Source organism: Tinamus guttatus, unplaced genomic scaffold (genome assembly GCF_059628265.1).
Source record: "Tinamus guttatus ecotype Peru unplaced genomic scaffold, ASM5962826v1 Tinamus_guttatus_pri_ptg000047l, whole genome shotgun sequence".
NCBI classification, from domain to species: domain Eukaryota; kingdom Metazoa; phylum Chordata; class Aves; order Tinamiformes; family Tinamidae; genus Tinamus; species Tinamus guttatus.
In genome coordinates, this window is record NW_028288581.1 from 942,273 (window position 1) to 964,395 (window position 22,123).

General features: G+C 35.6%; 1 protein-coding gene across 1 annotated transcript in view; it reads left to right on the forward strand.

The window, feature by feature from the left end:
- The window catches only part of MYO16 (myosin XVI), a 250,981-nt gene that overhangs the window by 105,689 nt on the left and 123,169 nt on the right, over positions 1 to 22,123 (forward strand). The window contains exons 13-15 of the mRNA XM_010216802.2: positions 3,602 to 3,707; positions 6,807 to 6,924; positions 11,245 to 11,392. Of these exons, the coding sequence (XP_010215104.2) occupies positions 3,602 to 3,707; positions 6,807 to 6,924; positions 11,245 to 11,392 (372 nt within the window). The remainder of the gene's footprint in view (positions 1 to 3,601; positions 3,708 to 6,806; positions 6,925 to 11,244; positions 11,393 to 22,123) is intronic.

Sequence of the window (22,123 nt, forward strand, 5' to 3'; positions counted from 1 at the left end):
TGCAATTTGACTCTTAACAGTACTTTTTTTCCATAGGTCAGAGCCTCCCAGCACTATTTATTTCATTCTTAAGCCTGACTGGGATCCAGAAATTAGATATTTGATATTTTTGCACCAAAGTCTGTGCTTATTGTATACGATAGTACTCAAAGTTATTGTATTTTTCTCTCACTCATACATCCTCCATCACACGATTGCAGTGTGTTTGATTTTATTGGATTCTTCATCTGCTTGTATACAGTCATATGTTTCAACTGGAAGCTCTTCAGGGCCAGGCCATTCGTATGCTCTGTAATTGGCCAGCATATGCATGGCTGGAGTCTTCTGACTCCAAATAAATGACTGTAATAATGGTAGTAATTAAACACACAGAAGCAGAGACCCCATTTTCTCTCTGGGAATAAACAATAGAGATTTGGCTTTGAGAAACTCCTGTGCTGTGATAACAGGGAAGGGGTATTTGGCTTAAAATCTACTGTGGTTTCTCCCTGTGCACAAAAGTCAATCAAATAAAAAATCAGCACTTCTCTCATGAGTATAGCTGCTCTCTGTGGCCAGGCTACTTACTATTTGCAAAAAGAGCGTGGGCTTGTGACGGATAAAGAAATGTCCTCCCTCCTGTAGTATAATATTGACCCTTTGCATTTCCTGTTCCTAAAGACACTGTAGGAATGAAAATGTTTCCACCTACCTGAAACATATAGATCACCTTAGGACTGTGTTTATCATTAGAGAAAGTTTAAGGCCAAGAGAAAGTCAAAGGAAATTATTCAGCCTAGGCTTCAGACTTTTAAAATTTCAAACAATGTAAAAGTACTTTATTTTTGAAGAAATTTTGTAAGGTCCTGTTCAGATTGTGTGAAGCTGGGTTTTCAGTTTCAGATTTATTGTAAATGATTATTTAAGTAAAACTGTTGATTTATTTTTAGTTTTCTTTGTGAGTCCTGTCTTCTCTCTTAAACATCCTATCATATTTGTGCTACAGAATTGGTTAAAGAAAAAAAAAAAAAGGGCAATCTATGGAAAGCTGTCAGGATGACCTGAACCAGTCTTTGTCTTTCCACTCTCCTTGTGTTTTCTGGCTTTATTTTAGTATGATTCTTTTTGTCTGAAATAATTTCCTCTGTAGGGTTAACTGTTGGTATGAAGAAAAAAAAATGTATTTTGTTGTCCTACCACTTACTCACTATCATTTTTAATCTATAGGCAAACCACCATCCTTCACGTATGTTTAATACCACCTGATATAAACTTCTATGAAAGTTATAGAATACCTCTATTTTATACTCTTAAATAGCCAATAGATAGGCTTTTCTCCACCATAATTAACTTGCTTCTAAATGGATTTTCCCTCCATGCTGTTCAGAATATGAGAATGTATTAAGCACTGACAAGATAAGTGAGAGCTGTCTAGAAAGCTTAAACATAGTTTATAGGCTTGTTAAGAGCTAAGCATCCTTAGTCGATCAAACCAATGGTTTATGGGACACTGAAGACTAATTTGGTGATTTAGAAAAAAAAAAGAGCAAATAAATATATCAAATGAATTGCTATAATTGTGTGCATTGTAACAGCCAGAAGTGTCAATATCCAGTGGTTTTATGGTGATATAAACTGCATTTATAAGCCCAGTAAACTGGAATGAAGTCCTCCCCTCTTAAAGTAAAATGTCTTGACAGTCTTTTATTTCCTCAGTTTAGCATCAGCATGTTAATTCAATTTAAATTAATAATCTGTAATTTTTAACTATCTAAATTCAGTGTGTTACAACCGTGATGGGCTACTGCAGTATAATAATAATTTAGATGTCCTATTTTTAATTTAAAATCATTTAAAAATACTCTTTCTGGTTTATTTTAGAAATATAATTTCCCACTAAGATAATGGGTAGTTTGGTTACGGTTATCACTACTGCTGATACAAAACGTGTTCTTTTACATTTATGCTTATACTATTTTCCTATACAATTCAAATCTCAGTCATGGAGCAAAAGCCAGTATTTTGCTTAGGCAGTGTGCAAACTGAGAAGAAAGGAATGATCTTGGCCTCCCGAAAGTTCATTAACTCACACTGTCTCCCCTAGCTATATCTTACTGTCAGAAAGATGAATTTCAATTTTCATACAAAACAGCAAGTGTATCTGTGCTGTTCTGATTCTTGGTGTAACATGGGTGGAAATACTACATGAACAAATACTGATTATGAGGAAAGTACTTCAAATATAGTCATTTTTTGTTTGTCGTGTTAAGTGTTCTTGCCTTTCTGAATGTGGTACCTTCTCCCAGAACTGAAGCTGAAACAAAGTCAATAAACATCCTGATTTACACAATCTGGAGTGACAGGTACATGCTTTCCTACTTGTTTTATGGTAGGTTGTCCTGCTTTTCTCCAAGCAGATCCTAGCAATCTAGGATTTAGGTTGCAGCAGAACTGTCATTTGACCAAACAGAAATTAGGAAACTATTTGAATTCACATGGATTTAGACAAACCTGGCTAATATGCAGAAATCTAGGGTAAGCAAAATGTACTTTTCTCAGTACTTTCAGGAATCTGTTTTTAAAATTTTGGCTGGAGGTTGTGGTTTTCTGTCTATCTCAGCCCAACTTCTTCAGCAATCTACTTTCATATTACATTTTTGTCCATCTATCTCCCAAATTCTGCTCCTTCCCAGTGAGTTCTGGACCCATTGGTCCCTCCAGCTGTGGAGGTCTAAGGGCTGTGGTGTCTCCACGGTGTCTCCAAATATCTGTGTGCTGGTTGTCTCTTTTTTGTGTCTCTTGTCTCTCTTTGTCTCTTTTCCTTCCTTCTCCATACTTAAATTCTACCACTGAATTCCCTTCCCCTATTCTTCCACTTTTCTGTTGTTTCCTCCCACTTTTGTTATTCGTATTGCCTGTTAACTTGTTTTCTTTGTTCATTCCTCCCCTCAGAGATTCTCATTCTTTGGAATATTTATTCCACATCACGTGAAAGGAAAGAAATGAAAAAGGATTCATCATCTCTGAAGCCAAAGTATATTGCACTGCAGAGACTGAGCAGCTTGTGAAAGCTCTGCAGCTGCAAAAAGAAACTGTGCACACAGCACAGTTGGTCAGTGTCAACCATCCCTCAGATATCTTTCTCTTTTCCTTCCTGTATCCTCTTTTATTTCCTCCGCCCTTTCCTATTATTTTCTACATTTTTTGTTTCCTTCTGACTCCTGTCATTAGCCCAATAGTACTTCCCCATCTGCAAAAGGAACCAGGCAGTTTCAGGATAAGCAGACTTCTTTGCTGGACAGGAGATAAAGGGAGATATAAAAGCTTTTAAAGTACCTTAAATATGTTTGTGAGCTTCAGATTTGGTTGCCTTGGATTTTTTTGTAAGACAGTACAGTGCAACAGCTCTGCTGGCTACTGTGAACATAGAGAGTTTTCCAGTCTGCCTCCAATGTTCTGTTCTTTATTATTTGCTATCCATAAACCTTCCATTTTAAATGAAAGTTCATGTGAGATACATTAAATCTGTTCCAAGAGAGACAGCAGAGAGTAGAAATAACATAAAATATCAACTGTGCTATAGCAGTGATTCCACCGTCTCCCCTTTCCTGTCATCTTGCAGTGGAGAAAGTGGCTCTGGGAAGACTGAAGCCTGCAAACAGATAGTGAAGCACCTCACTTGCAGAGCCAGCTCCAGCAGAAACACCTTTGATACCAAGATAAAACATGTAAGTAACATTCTGAGCACTGATTAGAACAAGGTGAATAGCCTGTTGAATAAGCAAACACATTTCAACTGCAAGGAGAAAGGTATTAAAAACATGGAAGTTCATAGTGGATTTGTTTTTATAATTAAGAGTCAAAGGAGATTTCTTTCCTTGCAGTGACCTGAATGGGAATAGGATTAAGCTCACATAGATACAAAAAAGTGGAAACTGGTTCAGTTTTGTATTTATTAGTAATTTTAAAAGACTGTGTTTCAATGAATAGGAAATATTTGTGTGATATGGTACTGTCATCTAAATATGTACTAATAGCCTACAGTAAGTAAAGAAAGAAGTTTATTTCTGTTTGTGGTAGTGCCTCTCTGGCTACTAAAAGAAGTCCTGAGGTATCTGGAGTACCTAAGATAGAAATTGGGAAGTTATACCCAGGAGAACTGCAAAACTGGACAAAGTTATATGCACTAGTCTTTGTGTACTAAATATAGTTATGAAGTAGGAAAAAGAGTTATGAAATAGTGAAATGCCCACATCAGAATCAAATTCCTCTCAGTGCATATGTGAAATTATGAGAACTTCTTCATGTATCAGATTAATTTGTTGCCATGCTGTTAAATTATGAAGTTTTGATTTGACATAATGAATAATTTGACATTGCAACTCAATAATGTTTTATGTATTTAAGTTTTTAACATTACTGTACAGGTTCAGACTGATGTTCTGCACTAGATGTTATGCACTAGATTGACAGTTCAGACCCTTTCAAAAATATATCTTTTTCTGCTGGAACTTCTCATTTGAGGTTTTAGCTCAGCAACAGATTTACTTGGAATGTTTTAACACAGTCTATATTGTTGTCGCAGAGTTCTGAGTTTCATACTCAAAAAAATACTTAAATCTTTTCACCCACTCTGTTGTCCTTCAAGTAAGGACAATCTTACAGTAAGCTCAAGATGCTGTTTTTTTTCCACCCTTGCCTTGCTAGATGCATGATATCCAATAAAACTCTAGACTCCTGTTCATTGTGTTTGCTTTAATAACATTTGACAATGTCACACGCATCATTCAAACACGCCACTTTATCCCTGAATTCTGCATGATTCAATCCAGAAAGAAGATAAAATAGTGTCAAAAGTACAGCTGACACAACACACAACCTACAAACAAGGACTACAACACACAACCTACAAATAGGGATATGGGGAAAGCTATAGATTTACTGATTCATATTTTATACATTCCAGCTTGTAAGCAAATACAGTGGTTTTTTTTGTGGTTTCTAGGAAACATCTGTGTTTTTGAAGACTTACTAAAAAAGTCATTGATGGCACCGAAAACACTACACTTGAATAAGCTTCAGTTTTGCTTTATTTAATACAGTCATAAATTACCACATTAAAGTGTTTTTACCGTGTTATCTGATTCATTGATGATGCTCCTAAAATGACATTTAATTCAATTTTCATGCAGCAGTGTCAAGAATACTATTGTTAATTTTTCACTTTTCCGATTAAAATTATGAAGTTCAGTGTTGCCGTCATATTGTTATGTAGGAACAATACACTTTTAGTTTATTGCAAACATAAGAGTCAGATCTACAGATCTCTAGCCAGCATTCAGAGGACATCGGGACATTCAGAGAATATGTTGGGAATCTTTTATAGCAGTTATTCCGAAAAGTTGTTAGGAAAAGTTGTTCAATGTTATGAATGTGAACCTCTTCATGCCACTTATACAGGTTAGAGTGTGGTACCTGGTCCTTTTTAGTTTAACAGTGAAGACTTAATGCATATGTCAATGATTCTGACTCAGTGGAGGTAGAAGAGAATCAGATACTAAGAAAGATGAGTCGTCTTTTGATTATAGGAAGATCCCTCCTGACTTGTTTAGTGAAGACAGCTAAAGTAGATGTAGCTGATCTCACTCGTAGGGAAGCAGGTGGAATTTCTCATTTATTTGCCTTTTAAAGTGCTCTAATAAGCATGATGACCTGTATTCCCTCCTGCTGCAGTTAGGCACAGCACCATTAAAGTCAATAAAACTCCGCGAGGGAAAACATATGCTGAATTTGGCTAGTTTGGGCACAACCAGCCTTCTGCTACTGGAGGGGAACCAGGAACAGACTGGCTAGTTTTCTGCTGCCACCTACTGCACAAATAGCTGATTTGAAGGGTCTGATTTTTAGGCTTCTGCCTGCAGTCGTGCCTAATCTGTGCCACTTTCTGGCCCACTTTCCTCCTAACTCCTGCAGCTATGGTATCTTAATCCAGCAAATTGCTGTTTTACAGAGGAGTCGTATATTGGAGCCACTTGGCAGTCAGTTTCTCAGGACATAAACAAGAAAGTACTGAAGATGTTCAATATAGTGTAAGAAATTAATTATGCCCAGGAAGAGCTAAATACAGAGAAATAATTGAAATAATTATTTCAATTGAAATTGAAATAATTGAAATTATTCAAATAATTGAAGTAATTCTGACACATTCAATACATTTTATTGCATTCAGTGTTTTGAAAATACTATTTAAAAAATAACAGAACCATGACCATGAAATAAGGACATGCGTTAATACTGGGATTCTGGGGAGAGGAAAAAAAAAAAGATGAATGTGATTTTCCTAAATTTTGTGCTAGTATAAGGCTGACTAATTATCTTTGAAATCAATAATTTAGGCCCACTTTCTTTTTTATAGTTAATTTATACCATCATAAAAGCATGTGAATTCATTTGCCTGGTTGTTATTATCAGCTGCCTGTGACTTTGCTAGCCCAGGCAGCATTAAAAATCCTTTTGTTGGCCGAGCCAGCTATGGGCATATGACTCCCCTTACCCTTACCTGTATCCATACTATCTCTAAGGGCATAGTTTGGTCTTTCATTTGTCACTTCAACTATTCTGACAACATTTTTTTTTCTATTCAGCTATCTAGTTTTAATTTTGGTATATGAAGAAAAATCAAGGAATTTGTTAAATTCAAAGCTAATAAACAGTCATAAACATTTTCTTCCTTTTTTTTTTTTTAATTATTGATCCCAAATTATTCTCACTGACCTGTTGAAATATCTTTCTATTTCTTACCTTTCTTGACTACCATTTTGTTTCAGGTAAACTGTATCTTGGAGGCCTTTGGACATGCAAAGACACCCCTGAATGATTTCGCCAGCTGTTTTATAAAATATTTTGAGCTGCAGTTTTGTGAGAAGAAGAGAACCGTATCTGGAGGTAATTATGTATGCTGTCTAACAATATTATTACGCTACTACCCACAGACTAGGAGATAGGGATGCCAGTGTGCCATCCATAAACAAAAATGGGGGCTAAAGTATGGGAGAGAGGCAAGGTGGGAGGCAAAGGCAGCAGAGCAGCATGGTTAATAGCAGGTGACTAGTTGAAGAAGAGTAATGCTCAGTCTTATGAAGGAGATACCTGCCCCCTGTAACCACTAGATGGCAGAGAAACACAAGAAAAAAAGTTAACCTCGGCTAACTCCCCTTACATTTCCCAGGAAATCGTGTTTCCCTTTACGCCTGAGATTTACAAAACATGACAGTAGCGTATTGCTTTGTTATGAGATAACAGTCACAAAGGAATTACTGTTTGCAAAGCCCATTAAAAATATCAACGGGTGACTTGCGTGCCCTTCCTTTCCCCAGTTATTCAGGACTTGAATCAATTACTCCTGTTAAATATAAGGTAGCCAAAAGTTGAGCAATAGGCAATCAAAAGTCAAAAGCCACAGTAGAGCAACATAACTGATTTTTGTAGTGCTGTATGTAGTTGTGATGCTGTACTTGTTCATGCTATATGTTTGCATTATTGAAGTTACCTTCAATTTAGGCCATGGCTAAACAACACTTTCGAGTGAAGTTGTCCCTGATTTACCCCACTGTAAATGAGAAACAATCAGGCACGTTGGCTTTGGCTCCAGCTTAAATCCCACTCAGTGATTCTGTATATCTATCTGAAGGATCATTTGCTGCAGTATTTACTTTGTCTTGCACTATTTAAACATGAATGAGCAGTGTAAATATGTAGCACACCTGATCCTGCTGAGACATGACTTTATAACTCATTTATGCAAACTGGGCTAAATATGTCTGATTTGTAAATAAAAATTCAAGTGATACTAGGCTGCCTCCAACGACGCATTTAGGCTGTTTAAACTCTTTAACAGAAAGAGCTTAAGGGAACAGATGCAAAACAGTTTAGTATGGAAAATGCATGAAGAGTACATATGTAAATTTTTATCACAGAGGGAAAGTTCAAGTTAGCATTCCTTGCATTTTAAGTGGAATCCAGCGAAGTCTGTGACAGCTCTTTTGTTTGGGCTGAAATGCTTTTCTGCCTGTACTCTGAAAGTGTCACGTAAAGTTTATTCTTATAGCAGAAAGCCCCCACTATTCCCAAAGAGCAGGAATACTGCCTATGGTTATTATATGCTAGGTTTGGTCTTTCAGCTTAACTGAGGCTTTGCCACAAAATTGTGCGGATAAGGATGAAGCCTTGCATGTAGCTCTACTAAAAGCCAGCACAGAGAGCAGTAGGGGTTTTGTTTGCCTTCTCAGACCTTCTTTTCTCATGAATATTGGGTTTTCCTGTGGAGTTAAAAAAAAAAAAAAAAAGGTTTATTGGTCAGATATCTTTCACATTACAGTCTAGTCAAATAGGTAGAAAAAGTACAACCAAGGTTAAGTTATTGTTCATCAAGATTAGCCCTGGAAACTAGTAAAAAAATGTTACATGAGCACAAATACACAATAAACTGCAGGCCAGCAAATTCTTTAACTTTCTTAAAAAACAGTCACATCTAACAGAACTCACCTACTGATCTTTGACCTCTATCAAAAAGCACAATCCTTTGTAGATACCCACTGTATAGCAGCGAAAGCTTATGTATTTTCTGAAGTAAAAATAGTGCATTTTATTTTTATTTGGGAGCAGAGAGGGTAAATTGTCTCCTGAGAAGGTTGACATCTGACCTGTGATGAAAGGTAAAAGTTCAGTCAATTTCCTCCAATGACTTAAAAAAGAAAAAAAGAAAAAAGAAAGAAAAAGATTAGGAAGAGAAAATCAGTCTTAGCAACCTGGCAAACTTAATTTTCTGCTGTTTTCTGGCTTGAAAATCCTGAATTCATTAATTTGCATTAAAATGTCAGGAGCAAACTTGATTTGTGAAAGGAAGCAGAATGTGTCTTCTTTTGTGTGTATGTTATAAACATTTTTGATCAACTGAAAAAAAATTAAGTTGCTTTTTTTGGTTCAAAAAAGGCTGCAGTTAACAAACTGGTATTTTTCAACAGTGTTTCAACTCTAAAATTTCAAGTGTTCTTTTGTCTTTATTACAAGCTGTGTTTAAGGCAGCAAGGCTTTCAAGAAGGATATGTAGTTTCAAATGCAGTGTTGGAGGAAAGAAATCACCGGGCACAATTTCAGTACAAGGTCTGCTTGCTGACTTTGTAGCTGTCCAGCAGGTCAAATGATCTGTGAAAGAGATTTTCTTTTAACTCACATTTCCTCAAATATCCTCACATCTATAGGCACAGTTAGCATTGCACAAAAATGACAGATTTTGCTTTAGAACTCTATTATCTTTTCTTTCCATTTCACTCAGTTTAAAGAACATATAATTTCACTTTGTAGAAAAGTCATATTACCATGCTCATTTTCTCTCAGAATAAATTCAGTTCCATTAGGGGAACAGTATGTTTGATTCTTGTTCATCAGAAGCCTGACTGTTCTTAACAACTCTTCCTATTGCTGGAAGTGCTAACTAAGATTAACTGTATTTAGCCATATTGAAGTGGATGATCGGAATTAGCTGAGAGGGCCAGATTGGTTTGTGTCATCTAAATAAATGGTGCTGTCCCACTCAGGTTAAATGTATTAATTAATCAGATGACTTCCAGCATCATTTTTCTTCCATTTATTAATTAATGAATGCTAAATACATCTATGTGATAATTAAGACAACCATTTCTTTCTTGGGTTGAATACCATTGCACCCAAGAAGGCTGGTAATACAGCTTTGCTGTGCTGTTGTCCTACTGTCTCTTCTTAACCAGAACCTCAGTCACGATTTTTAACATTAGTTAATGTGTGTGGCCATCCCTGTGCTTCTAAATAAATGAAGGATTAAAAGTGGCCCTGAGTAGTGTAGGCCACTGATCATCCGTACTGCTTAAATAGTATGTATTTAGACTGTGTCAAGTAGTAGCTTTCTGAGACATGGCTGTGATACATGGTTATACTTAGTGTAGGGACAACGCTCACCTGTGACCATCCTTAAAGCACTATGTTCAAGATTTACCTGTTCGTTTTCCCTCCATTCTGCACTGCCCTTCAGCACTATGTAAAAGCTCTGCCACATTGCACAGAATTGAAAGCATAAAGCTGCAAAAGAATGTGCTGCACGCATGAGCTGGGGTGCTCGGTTGTGTGTTTATGGACCTGATTCTGGTCTTACACCTCAGGCTTTATTTTACATTGAACGATCATTGGATAAAGTGTGCATGTAACGGAGTAAATGGAAACTGGAGTCGGGTCCCCACTCAAAGGAGTACCCTGAGGATTAGCTGCAGTCAAGTGTTCCCTTGCTGTCTTTATACTGATGCATGTGGACCTGCATGGTAGTGTCCTCAGGGAGGACTAAAGAAGAATCTACCCACATGAGTAAATCTCCTTTTGCTTCACATTTAGCTCTAAAATGCTGGAGAAGCAGGTGGATATATATTATCATGCTGTATTTTCCCTGTTTATTTTTACTTATTTATTTTTTTGGTTTTTGTAGTCAAGCCACCTTCAGAACCTTGCTGGACATGATCTTGTAATCAGCATTTCCATAGGCAAGTGATAGGCAGGTTCTTCCTCTTCCCCCCTTTCTCACAGATGTGCTGACTTGCATGGCTTCTCATCTGGTATGCTCATTGCAGCCCTTCTAAGATGCCCGTGTTTGCACAAGCACCAGTTACAAGCTTCTTAACCACTGATTCCACCCTGGGTTTGTCTCGTTTATATGTAGCCGTTTAGAAGCCGGGTGGCTAATCCAAACTATTACTCTGAGCTTTCCTTCTAGCCACCAGAGAAAGAGGAAATGATTCCAGAGGCAGTTCTTCCAAGATCTCTTAAACCTCTCTTGCATATTTCTCTCCTCACTAAAAGGGATCTTAGAGTAGGTGCTAATTCTTAGACGGGTGAAGTTAGGTGAGGTGACTAATAGCTGGTCTCTTTGCAAATGTTGCCAAATATGACAGCAAGTTCCTCAAATGTGGCAAGGTATAAATCACACACATTATCTTTAAAATTAATAGAAATAAATTTATGCCATGAATTTTAGTTGAGTCAGGGCTTTATATATGATTTGTATAGAAAGCCATGCTAGGATGAATGGTAGTATTTTTGATGTCATGCTTTCCTCAGATTCCTTCATGAGAAACATATTGTCTATTTTTCAATGTCGTGATGACAAACTGTTTAAAATAAAGCAATCAGTTTAGAGCAATCAATGTAATGATGAATTTATTTGTTTGCTTATTTCTTAATCAGCTAGGATTTATACGTACATGTTGGAGAAGTCTCGTGTCATTATGCAACCTCTCAACCAGAGCAATTTTCATGTTTTTTATTTGATGATGGATGGACTGTCTGCTGAAGAAAAGTACACCCTGTACCTCAGTAATTTATCTGCACACAGGTAAGAGAACGATTCTGTATTCAGTGTAAAATTAATACTTTCCTTATTTTAGTGCATCTTCTGAGTTGAGGTGCTTCCTCTGATAGTTGACATTTCCATCAATGACCTCTAAAGGACCTTTTCAATGACCTCTAAAGTTATTTATTGTTAATTTCCTTTTCACAAGGATTTAATTGTGGGGAATATATGTACTCTCTTAATGAAATGACATTCTTAGGTCTGTTAGGATTACTGTATTAAAGGAAAAAATGGAGGAAAACTTCTTAGTTTGCTGAGTTTTTCCTCACCTTCAGTGGACCAGAGTAGATCTGGTTCATTTTTTATGATTAAATGTTTTGTCTTCAGGAAAGTTTGCTTCATTAAGATCGGATTTTTGTCCTAACATATATTGATTTTGATAAAATTCCATTCCAGTGAAATTTCAATTTTATATTTACTTCATATTACTAAGAAAAACATAAATTTTTTTTGAATGCTTAAAACTAGATTTCAGCACCAACAGCTGTTTTAGGTGTCTGTGTGTGTTTCTATTGCAAACTGGTTGTTCTGGCTTCTATCCACCATAGAAAGAGGACAAGTCCATGCCATCGGTGGAGTGTAAGGAGCTATTCAGGTCCTTGTAGATGCATGTGTAGATGCATGCTTCAACGTGACCTGAACCACTTTTGTGGTTTCAGAAACTTTTAATAACTACATTCCCTTTAACTATAAGAGGCTACATAAAAAGAGCTTTATATATACGCCTAAATGTACTGTGTATAAGGCTGAACCAACCTATTCCGAATGTTTGGCAAAAAGTTTTTTTTAATCTTTTTTCTTGAGAAAATTGAGATGTGTTGCAAAATTCATTCGTTTAGACTCCTTTCTGTAAGAATAATATATTCCTGGATTAGATCATTTGCATATCAGTGATTCCTAGGAAATATCACTGAAATAAGAGAGACTGAATGATTTTTTTGTAAGTAAGTTCAACAATTTTCTAATAAGTAAAGTGCACAACAGCAAAAATTCTGTCCTCTAGCTAGTATTTGAATAAAATAATATTTCTAGATTTGGGGCCTGTAAAGAGAAAGATACACTGTTTATTTTCTGCAGAAACACTTTGCATGATTCTGATTGCTTCTTAAGCAGAAATCTTTAGAATGGTGTTGTTTGCTAATGTATTAAGCTGTTAACACTTCTGATATGTAAATAATTTGCCACAGTTCCAGGCAGAATATTATCAGGCACTAACTTTGAAGAAACCTGAGGCTAAGTTGCTTTACTAACATGACCCACTTCAAAGAGGGAAAGAGAGAGTTAAATATTATATTTTAAGTCCTTTGAAGACCAAAAGGATTGTGAGCTCCAGATCATTAATTTATTTCTCTTTTAGCACAAGTTGTTTGGAATCCCTCAGCTTATTCAGAAAATGAAACAGTTTGAAGTCATTTTGAGAGAAGCTCCAACAAGAAAGAACATAGGAAAAGCTTGAATAATTAGATTCACATGAACAAAGCTTTATCTGATAAGATATCTGATAAGCTTCCAAAAAGAACAGAATAGTGTTTCTACATAGATGACTATATGCTGCAGTGCCAAAGCTTTAGAGGTAATTTATAGCTGAGGGTTTGCATAAAGTTGCTTTTATCAATAAAGCTTTGCTTTAGTAGGGTAGATTGTATCTTGTATTGTTGACAGAGTTTGGGCCAAATATTTCTTTGTCTAAAGTGTAATAGTTCAGTGGACCAGATTGGTGTTGGTTGATAGAACTGAACAGTTGAAAGGGGTGAATTTTTACTGCATTAAACATATGCATAAATCAGGAAGGCAGGACTTGGCCTCTGTTATCAATTAATGATTTCAGGCTTAGTCAAATTTTGTTGAGATCATATCATTCTGGTAAGACCAATAACTGAATTTGTCATGTTTTCTTTAAACAAGTGTAATCTTGACTCCTCAAGCAAATGTAATTAGATAACAGCCCTTTTGAAACTGTAGTTTGTTCATGCCCAACTGTTTTTTGATATTTTTTCTGTTCCTATTTAAGTAGTTCAATATAGCACCATAAAATCGATCTGTCTTAATAAGCCTACACACCTATTTTTGTCATTTTGATTGCACAAGCACATAATGTTAATTATTGTTATGCTATATGTTATGAAAGGTGGGAAGTTGCTCACATGCTAAGCAGTTAATTCAGCATTAACAATTAGTGTAAATAAGAGGAGAAGTTCCATCCCATTGCACTCACAGAGAATTTCGGTAAAGCTGGGCTTTCACCCCAATCTCTAGGACAGTAGGTTGTAGTTTTGTGGTGTTTGATGCCATCCTGGAAGGAGGTTGAGCTCAGAAATGTAAAAGGATTTGCTTGCAAATATGATGACTCTTAAGGTAGTGTACGAAGACAAACAGATGACCACTTTCTGCTGAGCCTGGATCTTGAGAGTAATTAAAACTATGTGGGAAGGAATCAGAATCAGTAAGTTTCCCACCAAATCTGCATGTGGATCATGATGGGTAAGGGTGGAGGAATTGGGGAAAGTTAATACCAGTTTTCATGACCAAGCAGAGGGGTGCACATCAGAAAAGGACATAGAGTCTTGACAAGGCAAGTCAAAGCTTTTTGACTGTCAGCAACTCCTGCTCTGCATTTAGGAACTGATTTTGTCATCAGATCATAGACTGAAATTTCCATCCTTTCACATTGCATATTTCAAAAGATATGCAGAATTTTTGTTATTTTAAAGATGGCAAGTAATACTTGCCAAAAAAATCAAGTGCAAACCAACAATATATCTTGAAATTTCTAATATTTCTAAGATATGTTGTTGGTTTTCATTTGATTTTTTGGCTGCTGTAATCATTAAAATTTCTCCAAGCATTGCTCTTCTGGCATGTGAAGTTTAGTCTCAGAGTTACAATATGTACTGCTATCCTGATGAATTTCACAACTGAAGTGAGAGTCTTGAGAAAATGACAGTGGCAAAAGATGAGCTTGTAAAGCTCTTCAACAGAGTTGAAGAAGGATGACCGGAAAGATTAGAAAGTCAGAGAAAAAAAAATGTGGGAAAAAAAATGACGGAAAGAATGGGAACCCTGCTTTTATTATTTTGGGCTATTTACTTCACATTAGCGTTAACATTTCAAAGCTATAACAATATCTTGGTAAACTTTATATTACAGTTTATATAAATTTCAGTACATAGGTATTGCCATTTAAAAGCATCCTTATGTTTGTGTATTGGTAACACAGCTTCAAACTGCTTCAATACAGGAAATGTTTTCAGAAGAGATGGTGAGTTTGGCAACTTGGTCAACTCAATGTCACTGTTTTCAGTTTAAACAGTTTCTAGTTGTCCTAACTGATTGCACTGTTGTGGGGTTAGTAGCCTAGACAAAGTGATGCAATGGTCTGACTGCTGCAAGATGATGCTTACAGATAGGCATTTTTAGTCCTCACCTTATAATGTCAGAACTCTGTCACCCTACATCCATACTTTGAAACAGACTGTTTGTATATAAGCTGTATTATTCAAAAATGAACTTCAATCGTTCAACTGGGGAAAATGTAAATGCACAAAATGAACATGCAAGAGTTGGACTGTGGTTGGGAATTGCATTTTGTGTTGATTTTCAGGCTGCTGTTCCCAGGTGTGTAATACTTGCCTTCTTCCAACAGAACAATGTGCACTGTGGGGTTTTCTCTGCCTACCTGCGCTGTTTCTGCTGCCCTTTAGATGTAATGTGATTCTTATTTAAAGATAGGTCAGTTCACAGCATTGGCCTAAATCGTGTGTCTCCTTTTACAGCTTATTGGTGCAGATACCCTGTACACTGACAGTGAGAAATTTTTCCATTAATTTCATGTATAAGGAATTTCAGTGAAGTGATTTAATTGCTTATTAAATCTGAATTGATCAGGACCTCTTTTCTTGATCACTGAGAATATAATTTCTGAATGTAATGATGAAATGTGGTGGTCAAAGAGGACCTAGAGAATACAATGAAGGGAAGCGAATGGTGTAGAAAAGAGACGAGTAGATATCTTTTCAGACACATTAACTGTAAACCCTTTCATGTCTGACTTTTATATATATATATTCAGTCATCATCTTTTCTAATAAGTTCTAACAGTGTGATACAAAATAGTTATTATTCTAGGATCATCCATATGGATCCCCACTTCGGAGATGAAAGCATCTCCCTCACGCACAAGAAATTTTCAGCACTGAGAGGCCACTTACCCAAACTTTCCCCAATTTGCTGTACTTAGGAGAAGCTTCTTTGTTTTCTAGCTGCTATAGATATAAAAGCAGGATGACACTGCATGTTCCCATGTTTTCTCTGTTTCTCTTTTTCCTTCCTTTTATCTTTGGATATCATTTTTTTGATTTCTAGTTGTTTGATTTTTTTTTTCATTTAACATGCAACAGAGAGAAGTACTCTTCTTGAAAACAACTAGCCAATTTTCCATAGCTGTGTTGTTTGCTTACAAACATAGCTGTTACAGTCTAAAAATATAATGCTAATTTGTAGAGAAAGGTTATATTTTTAATTAGTCTACATATTTGGAGAAAAACAGAATTTTAAGCATGTTCTAGCCCTCTGATGTTCTTTTTCTTTATGTTCTGACCTGATGCCCCCCCCACCTTTTTTTTTCTCATAGTTATTTATTTTTGAGGTGAGCTTTCACTACCCACACAAAACTCAGCTGCACCTGTAACAATTAATTGGGTGGTTACTGAATACCATTTTGATCCCTTTGCTTCATTAGCTGCCTGTTGCAGATATCTCTATCTGATGATTAGAGTGAAATCCAAACAGGTATTAAAACCTACCTTACAAAATTGGATCCAAATATTGTGGATGAAATAGCTACATCTGGAAGGGCGACATGAAATTTTCCCATAGGTGATAGATCCTGTTGGAATAATCACTTCTGCATGAAGTACCAAGTTACATCACATTTCCAAAGTGCTTACAGATCTTGCGTGTCAAGAATCACTTTCACCATAAGTTAGTTGTATCAAAATTCTCAGTCTCACTTCACTGAAGAAGTGCTGAAGATCTATTACCTTTAACAGTTGAGGATCAACGTTGCTTTAAAAGCCGACTCACAGAATAAGCCTCCTGAGAATCAGAAAAGTAGCATTTAAACAGCATGGTATTTAAGATTAGGATGAAAGTAAAGACCAGAATTCGAAGTTCCTTAGGGGTGTTTTGCTTTTCCTTTGTGGGGGTTAGGGCATGGGCAGATGGGAAGTTGTCATAGGAGATACCAGGCTTATCAACATCGCAGCTGAATGGCCATGAAGGTCAGATTGTTCCAAGTATTCTTGCCTGACACCTCTTCCTACTTCTTCTGGGGAAATAGTAGCCTCTCATTCCAACTTTTCTTTTTATTTATATGATTTTCAGACACATCTAGGGAACTCACACTGTCTCAATCTTTAAACCTTAAAAAAAATTAAATAAATAAAATGCTAGGAACAGTTCTCTTGAGCCTTCTCCAAGTTGTGAGTTTCTACCAGATGATTCCAGGGATTTAGGAAATTTGGTGTAACAGCCAAAGAACAGCTGGGCTAGCAGCTGCCCACACAGGATGGGAGCCACGGGGAACAACAAGTGAGGCAGGGAGGACCATCACCTGCCAGTGTGCAGACTCCAACACCCAGCAGAGCTGGTCCAGGTGCTGTTACCAGGTCCAACATGAACCACAGTAGCCAGGTAGGGCTGTGGAGAGGGGGACAGGCGCAGACATGAGTGCTCTGGAGCCAAGTGGACTCCGAGAAGGCTTCTTGCGTAGCCCAGGCAGCTAAACCCTTGAGGCAGGGTTCATGCAAGGTCTAACAGTAGCATAAATCATTCTTCATCAATTTCTAATGAGTGCTAATGAATAGCTAATCTGTTTCCCCACATTAGCAAACCACTGCTAAATATTCAGTGCCCTCATTTAATTGCTCTCTTTGCATATGTAGATTCTCTTTAATATATTTTTTTTTCTTTGAAATTTTCCCTCTAAACTTGTGTTTAATTAACACTACCAGTACATTCTTTCTTGTGGCAGCTATTGTTGTGACAACTATTAAGCTAAAAAAATGAAGTTTGTCTGTCACCCCTGCAATTTTTTTTCACCCTGAATCTTTTGACATTTAGGTTCTTACTGAAAATGTGGATGAATAAAAGGAAAAGACTGAATCAATCTCCCACTTCTTTTTGTCCTTTACCAAACTGTTTTTTATCTTACTTTAAATCATACAGCTCACTTATCACTCACTTTTTTTATGTTCATTTTCCTATACTTAGCATTGTTCATTTCTTAGAAGGGTGGTGTAAGAACTTGAAAAAAATAGAAGTGCACCTGATATATTATAAAAGATAACAATTTTAAAAGACTGGGTGTCTTTAAATGGATGATTCTTAAAGGCATCGTCTGAAATCACATCATCTTGTCATTTTTCCGCTCCAACATACTTCTTCAGCATTGAATGCTGAACAGAAAGTTAATTTTCAAATTTCTATACAGACATCATTCTCAAAAAAAAAAAATTACTTTGCCAAAAGTAATTCTGGAGTAATCTGAAAGTTATTATAAAGCTAAATTGAATTTCCTGTCTTAATATCATAAAATTCTATCTTTTTTTTTCTTTATTTTTCTTTTATTTTTCTTTTTTTTTTTTTTCTGCTTATGAATGTTATGGACACCAGCTGTAAGGTTTAGAGTTGAAATACAGATTTTTCTGAAACGAGACTGACCATCTGCAACACTTTCCAACTACCTACAAGCATTGTTTGCCTTCATTAGGCTGATAAATGTAGCTCCTCACAATGTATGGGGAACTGGAACAAATTAATGAGATAAACTATACTTCAAGGTTACTGTATTCCAGAGAACTAAATGAAAACCGAAATCTGAATTATTTTCCAATGATTTTGTTGGCTGTCATTAGTTGTTGCTTTATAGGCAAGACAATTAACAACACTTTAGAAATATTTGTTTTCGTGATGGTGTTTATTTCATCTATCTATTTCCTTTGCCTTCCTACACAGGGACAAATACTGCTAAAGTTTGTACTCTTTTTTACAACAGCCTCTGTTGTACTCGGACTAAGATTTTTCAGAAGAAATTTATTATTTTTTGTTTTATTCAGTTTTTATGATCACAGTTGGAAGAATTCAAACACCTGGAAGTCTAATGTTTCTTTTTTGTCTCATGTTGAGAAGTCAGAATAGTCAGACATTCTTCAAAACTGTATCAGTATTTTTCCTTTTTATGCTGTAGCAAGGCCTACATCAGAGTTGGATAACTTTATCCCCTTACTTTAATTACCATTTTAAATTTTTTTTGGAATTCGTCTGGAGTTCATTTTAGTACACGAAGTAAATATGGATGAAGTCCTAGGTAAAAACAAAGGAATTTTAACTACATAGAATCAAACAACATTTAAATTATAAATTTGAATCAATTATTTAAGTCATCATGATATGTTTTACTTACATGTCAGATGTATAATGTAAAGCCATAGCTGCGAACTTTTATTTTCTAACTATCCTCATTTTGTCGTTTCCTACGGTGGAAATATGAATCACAACCAGCCATACTATTTTGAGGACAAAATCTGTAGATAATTCTGTGTAATAATATGAACAGTAGGAATGAAGCAATTCCATTTACTTAAATGCTGGTGAAGTCTGACAGCTAAACTGCACCAGATAGTTATTAGAAAGCTAATGGGGAGAGAAGCAGATGTATTTGTATGAGTGTCTGAAGCAGGTTGAAACTTGCTTCAGTGAACTATATGTCTACGTAAGCTGCAATCGTTTTAACATCAAAAGAACAGCCTCAATCTTCTCTATTGTATTTTCCTTTTTTTTATCTTTTTTTTGGTTAACTTTTTTTGGTGTATGGCCTTTTCCCATATTTACCCAGAATTTTCTGAAGCCTAGTTTTTCTTTGCTGATATTTTTGGAGGTTGAATTTTCTGTTCTGGATGTGTAATATTTGCATATTCCAGAAAATATACTTTCACATTATTCCTTTTAATGTGTTTTTCCATGCCCTCTAAAACTTCAGCTGGTAGCATTCATTACTATGCACTCTGGTACTCTTGCCTTTTTATTTTTCCTTTGTTTTTTTTCATTAATGTATATATTCTGAATAAATAGGGTTCATGGGATTTTCCAGCTTATTTTACTCTTTTTTGTTCCCCAGAAATAAAGATGAATCAAACCAAAATGAGCGTGTTTTTTTTTTTTTTTTTCCTCAGCTCTCTTTTTTTGCTGTATTCCTTCTTTGAAATTCAGGCTCCATTATTCTCTTGGAGCATGATCTTTAAGCATCTGTGTTGTTCTTTTCACTTCAAAGGAAGAGCTGAGTGTCAGTGCCAGTAAATGGCTGATATATGTGATTTTTTTGTTATGCAGCATGGTAATAATCATGATTAACACTCTTGTTTTTGTTGGGGATGGACACTGGGAAATCTTATATTTTATTTTCAGGACTATCTTCTTGTTATAAAGTCTATAAAGCTAGTGATTGATCAAAACTATTTTATCTAAATGTGATAAAATCTGATCTGAATTTTCCAGTAGGTATTTTTAGCTGTATCTTACATCTTAAAGAATAGAAATTTTAACAATGTTTATGGGATTTTTCCATCCAATACTGACTTTTCTAAGCAGTTACTTGAAGATTTAATACTTCTCTCTCTTTTTTTTTTCTTTCTTATTCGTTTACTACACTTCTTTTCAGCTAAACTCAACAGCTAAGGTCAACAATTTCTTAAATTTTAATGTAAATGAAATGGAACTTTAAGCAGTTTATTACTCTATAACTAACAAATTATTTATTTTAATAGGCAGTTGTATGACTGAATTGTGCAGACTAGCAATTTTCCCCTAAGATTATCACTTTGTCCTTAAATATTCAACAAATAACTCATGGTAGTGTCTGGTATTCAGGGTTAAAGTTAATATTTACCTGGAAATCAGCTAAATTTTCTTTGTGTTAAATTCCCTCTTTGTGTGATGTATTTACTGATAGTTACATCCTACAAGATGTATTATTAGGAGCTAGCATTGCAAATAAAGGACATGAAATAGCAATCCCAGCTCAGGTTTTCAAACAAAACTGAAATATTATTTTGGTTAATGTATTTGCTTTTGCAAATTAATCAGTTAGATTTCTCTCTATCTGCACATACCTATACCTCAGGCATAAAGTACATGTCCGTGCTGTTAACATTACTTCACAATAATGTAGGCAAATCTGTTTTGAGTGTATGACTTGGCAGTTGTTTATAGTGGTTCTTCCTGAAATCCAGGGTAGTTATACACACACACACATATGCTCAATACGCTCTAATTACGTGTCAAGATATTCAAAATAGTACTTTTCTTCTTGAAAGCACAGATGCCGTACCTTTGGATTTTGATGTTTAATTTATTAATTAATTTCAGTTCTGATAGTTGCTGTCATTACTGCTTTTTCCCAAAGAAGCCGATAAGAAAATATAACTCCAGCAGCATTTGATAATGATTAATTTATATGAATTCCAAGAAAAATCTTTATTTAACAAAGAAAGGATAATAAAATAAGCCTGAAACTTAGTGCAGTGTCTTTGTCTTAGATCCCAGATGGACTTATTATTTGACTGGCTTTCAGAAAAAATGCTGTAGAATTCTTCTTTGTTTGAGAGTATAAATGTGAAACTCATATTCCTTTGGGTATATTGCTTCATCTGATGTTAACAATCCACTCTTCATTGTATTATTCTTCATACATATTGATTGAATAGTGGCAGAGAATGTGAAGCACTCCACTGACAGACTCCCAGAGGTAGAGAAATCATTTATTAGTGTTACTTCTCTTTTCAGCAACTGCTTTTCTGTTCCTTACAGTTCTAACAAGCTGAAGATACAGAACTAACTATGTATAAATAAACAAACGTCATGCTTTATCAGGAATAATTTGCATTTATAGGGGGGTACATATTGCACCCTTTCTGCTGTATTATCCTAGAGGAGTCAGATAACTGGTAATCTTTAGTGTTTTGCATTCTGTTGGTGCCAGTAGACTGTTCAGAACAGAAAATAATATCCGATCACATAAAACTTGTTTGATTTTTGTATGTCGATTCCTATTCATGTAGTAGTTCCTTTTATAGCTCTACTCCGTTTATTTCTGCATGTTTAGTTTTAAACTGCAAACTTGGATTTATTTCATTTGACCTGGCATGATATCATTTGCTATTTATTTGATTGAGAGAGGCTTTATTTCTCTCCTTTCTCTTGGGGTAAGCATGATAGGGAAACACATGCAGAAAATAAGAGTAGAATGCCCGTGGCATGAAAGATAAAGAGAGGGAGGCAGGAAAAAAAAGAAGAAATCTGTTTAATCCAAGAGAGAAACAAACTCGGTAACTAAGCTCTTCTTTTATTTATTTATTTATTTATTTATTGGTATTTGTTTTTTAAGAAAAGACATCTGCTCAGAACCCTCAGGACCTATAGTATACAGTATATTCAAGTCCACTGACAGCAGAACATGCATTAGCCTTAGTTTTAACAGAAAACTAAACCTATAATGAAAAAATGTCTAGAATAAGTTGGCTGAAATAGAGAAAGCAAAATATAAAAATAAATGCAATATGAACCAAGTGACTTTCCAGTTTGTTGTTAATTCTGCTGATGGGAATCTTTCCTTAGATTTTCTGGGCAAATTTCAACCTTTTGTGAAAGAAAAAGACT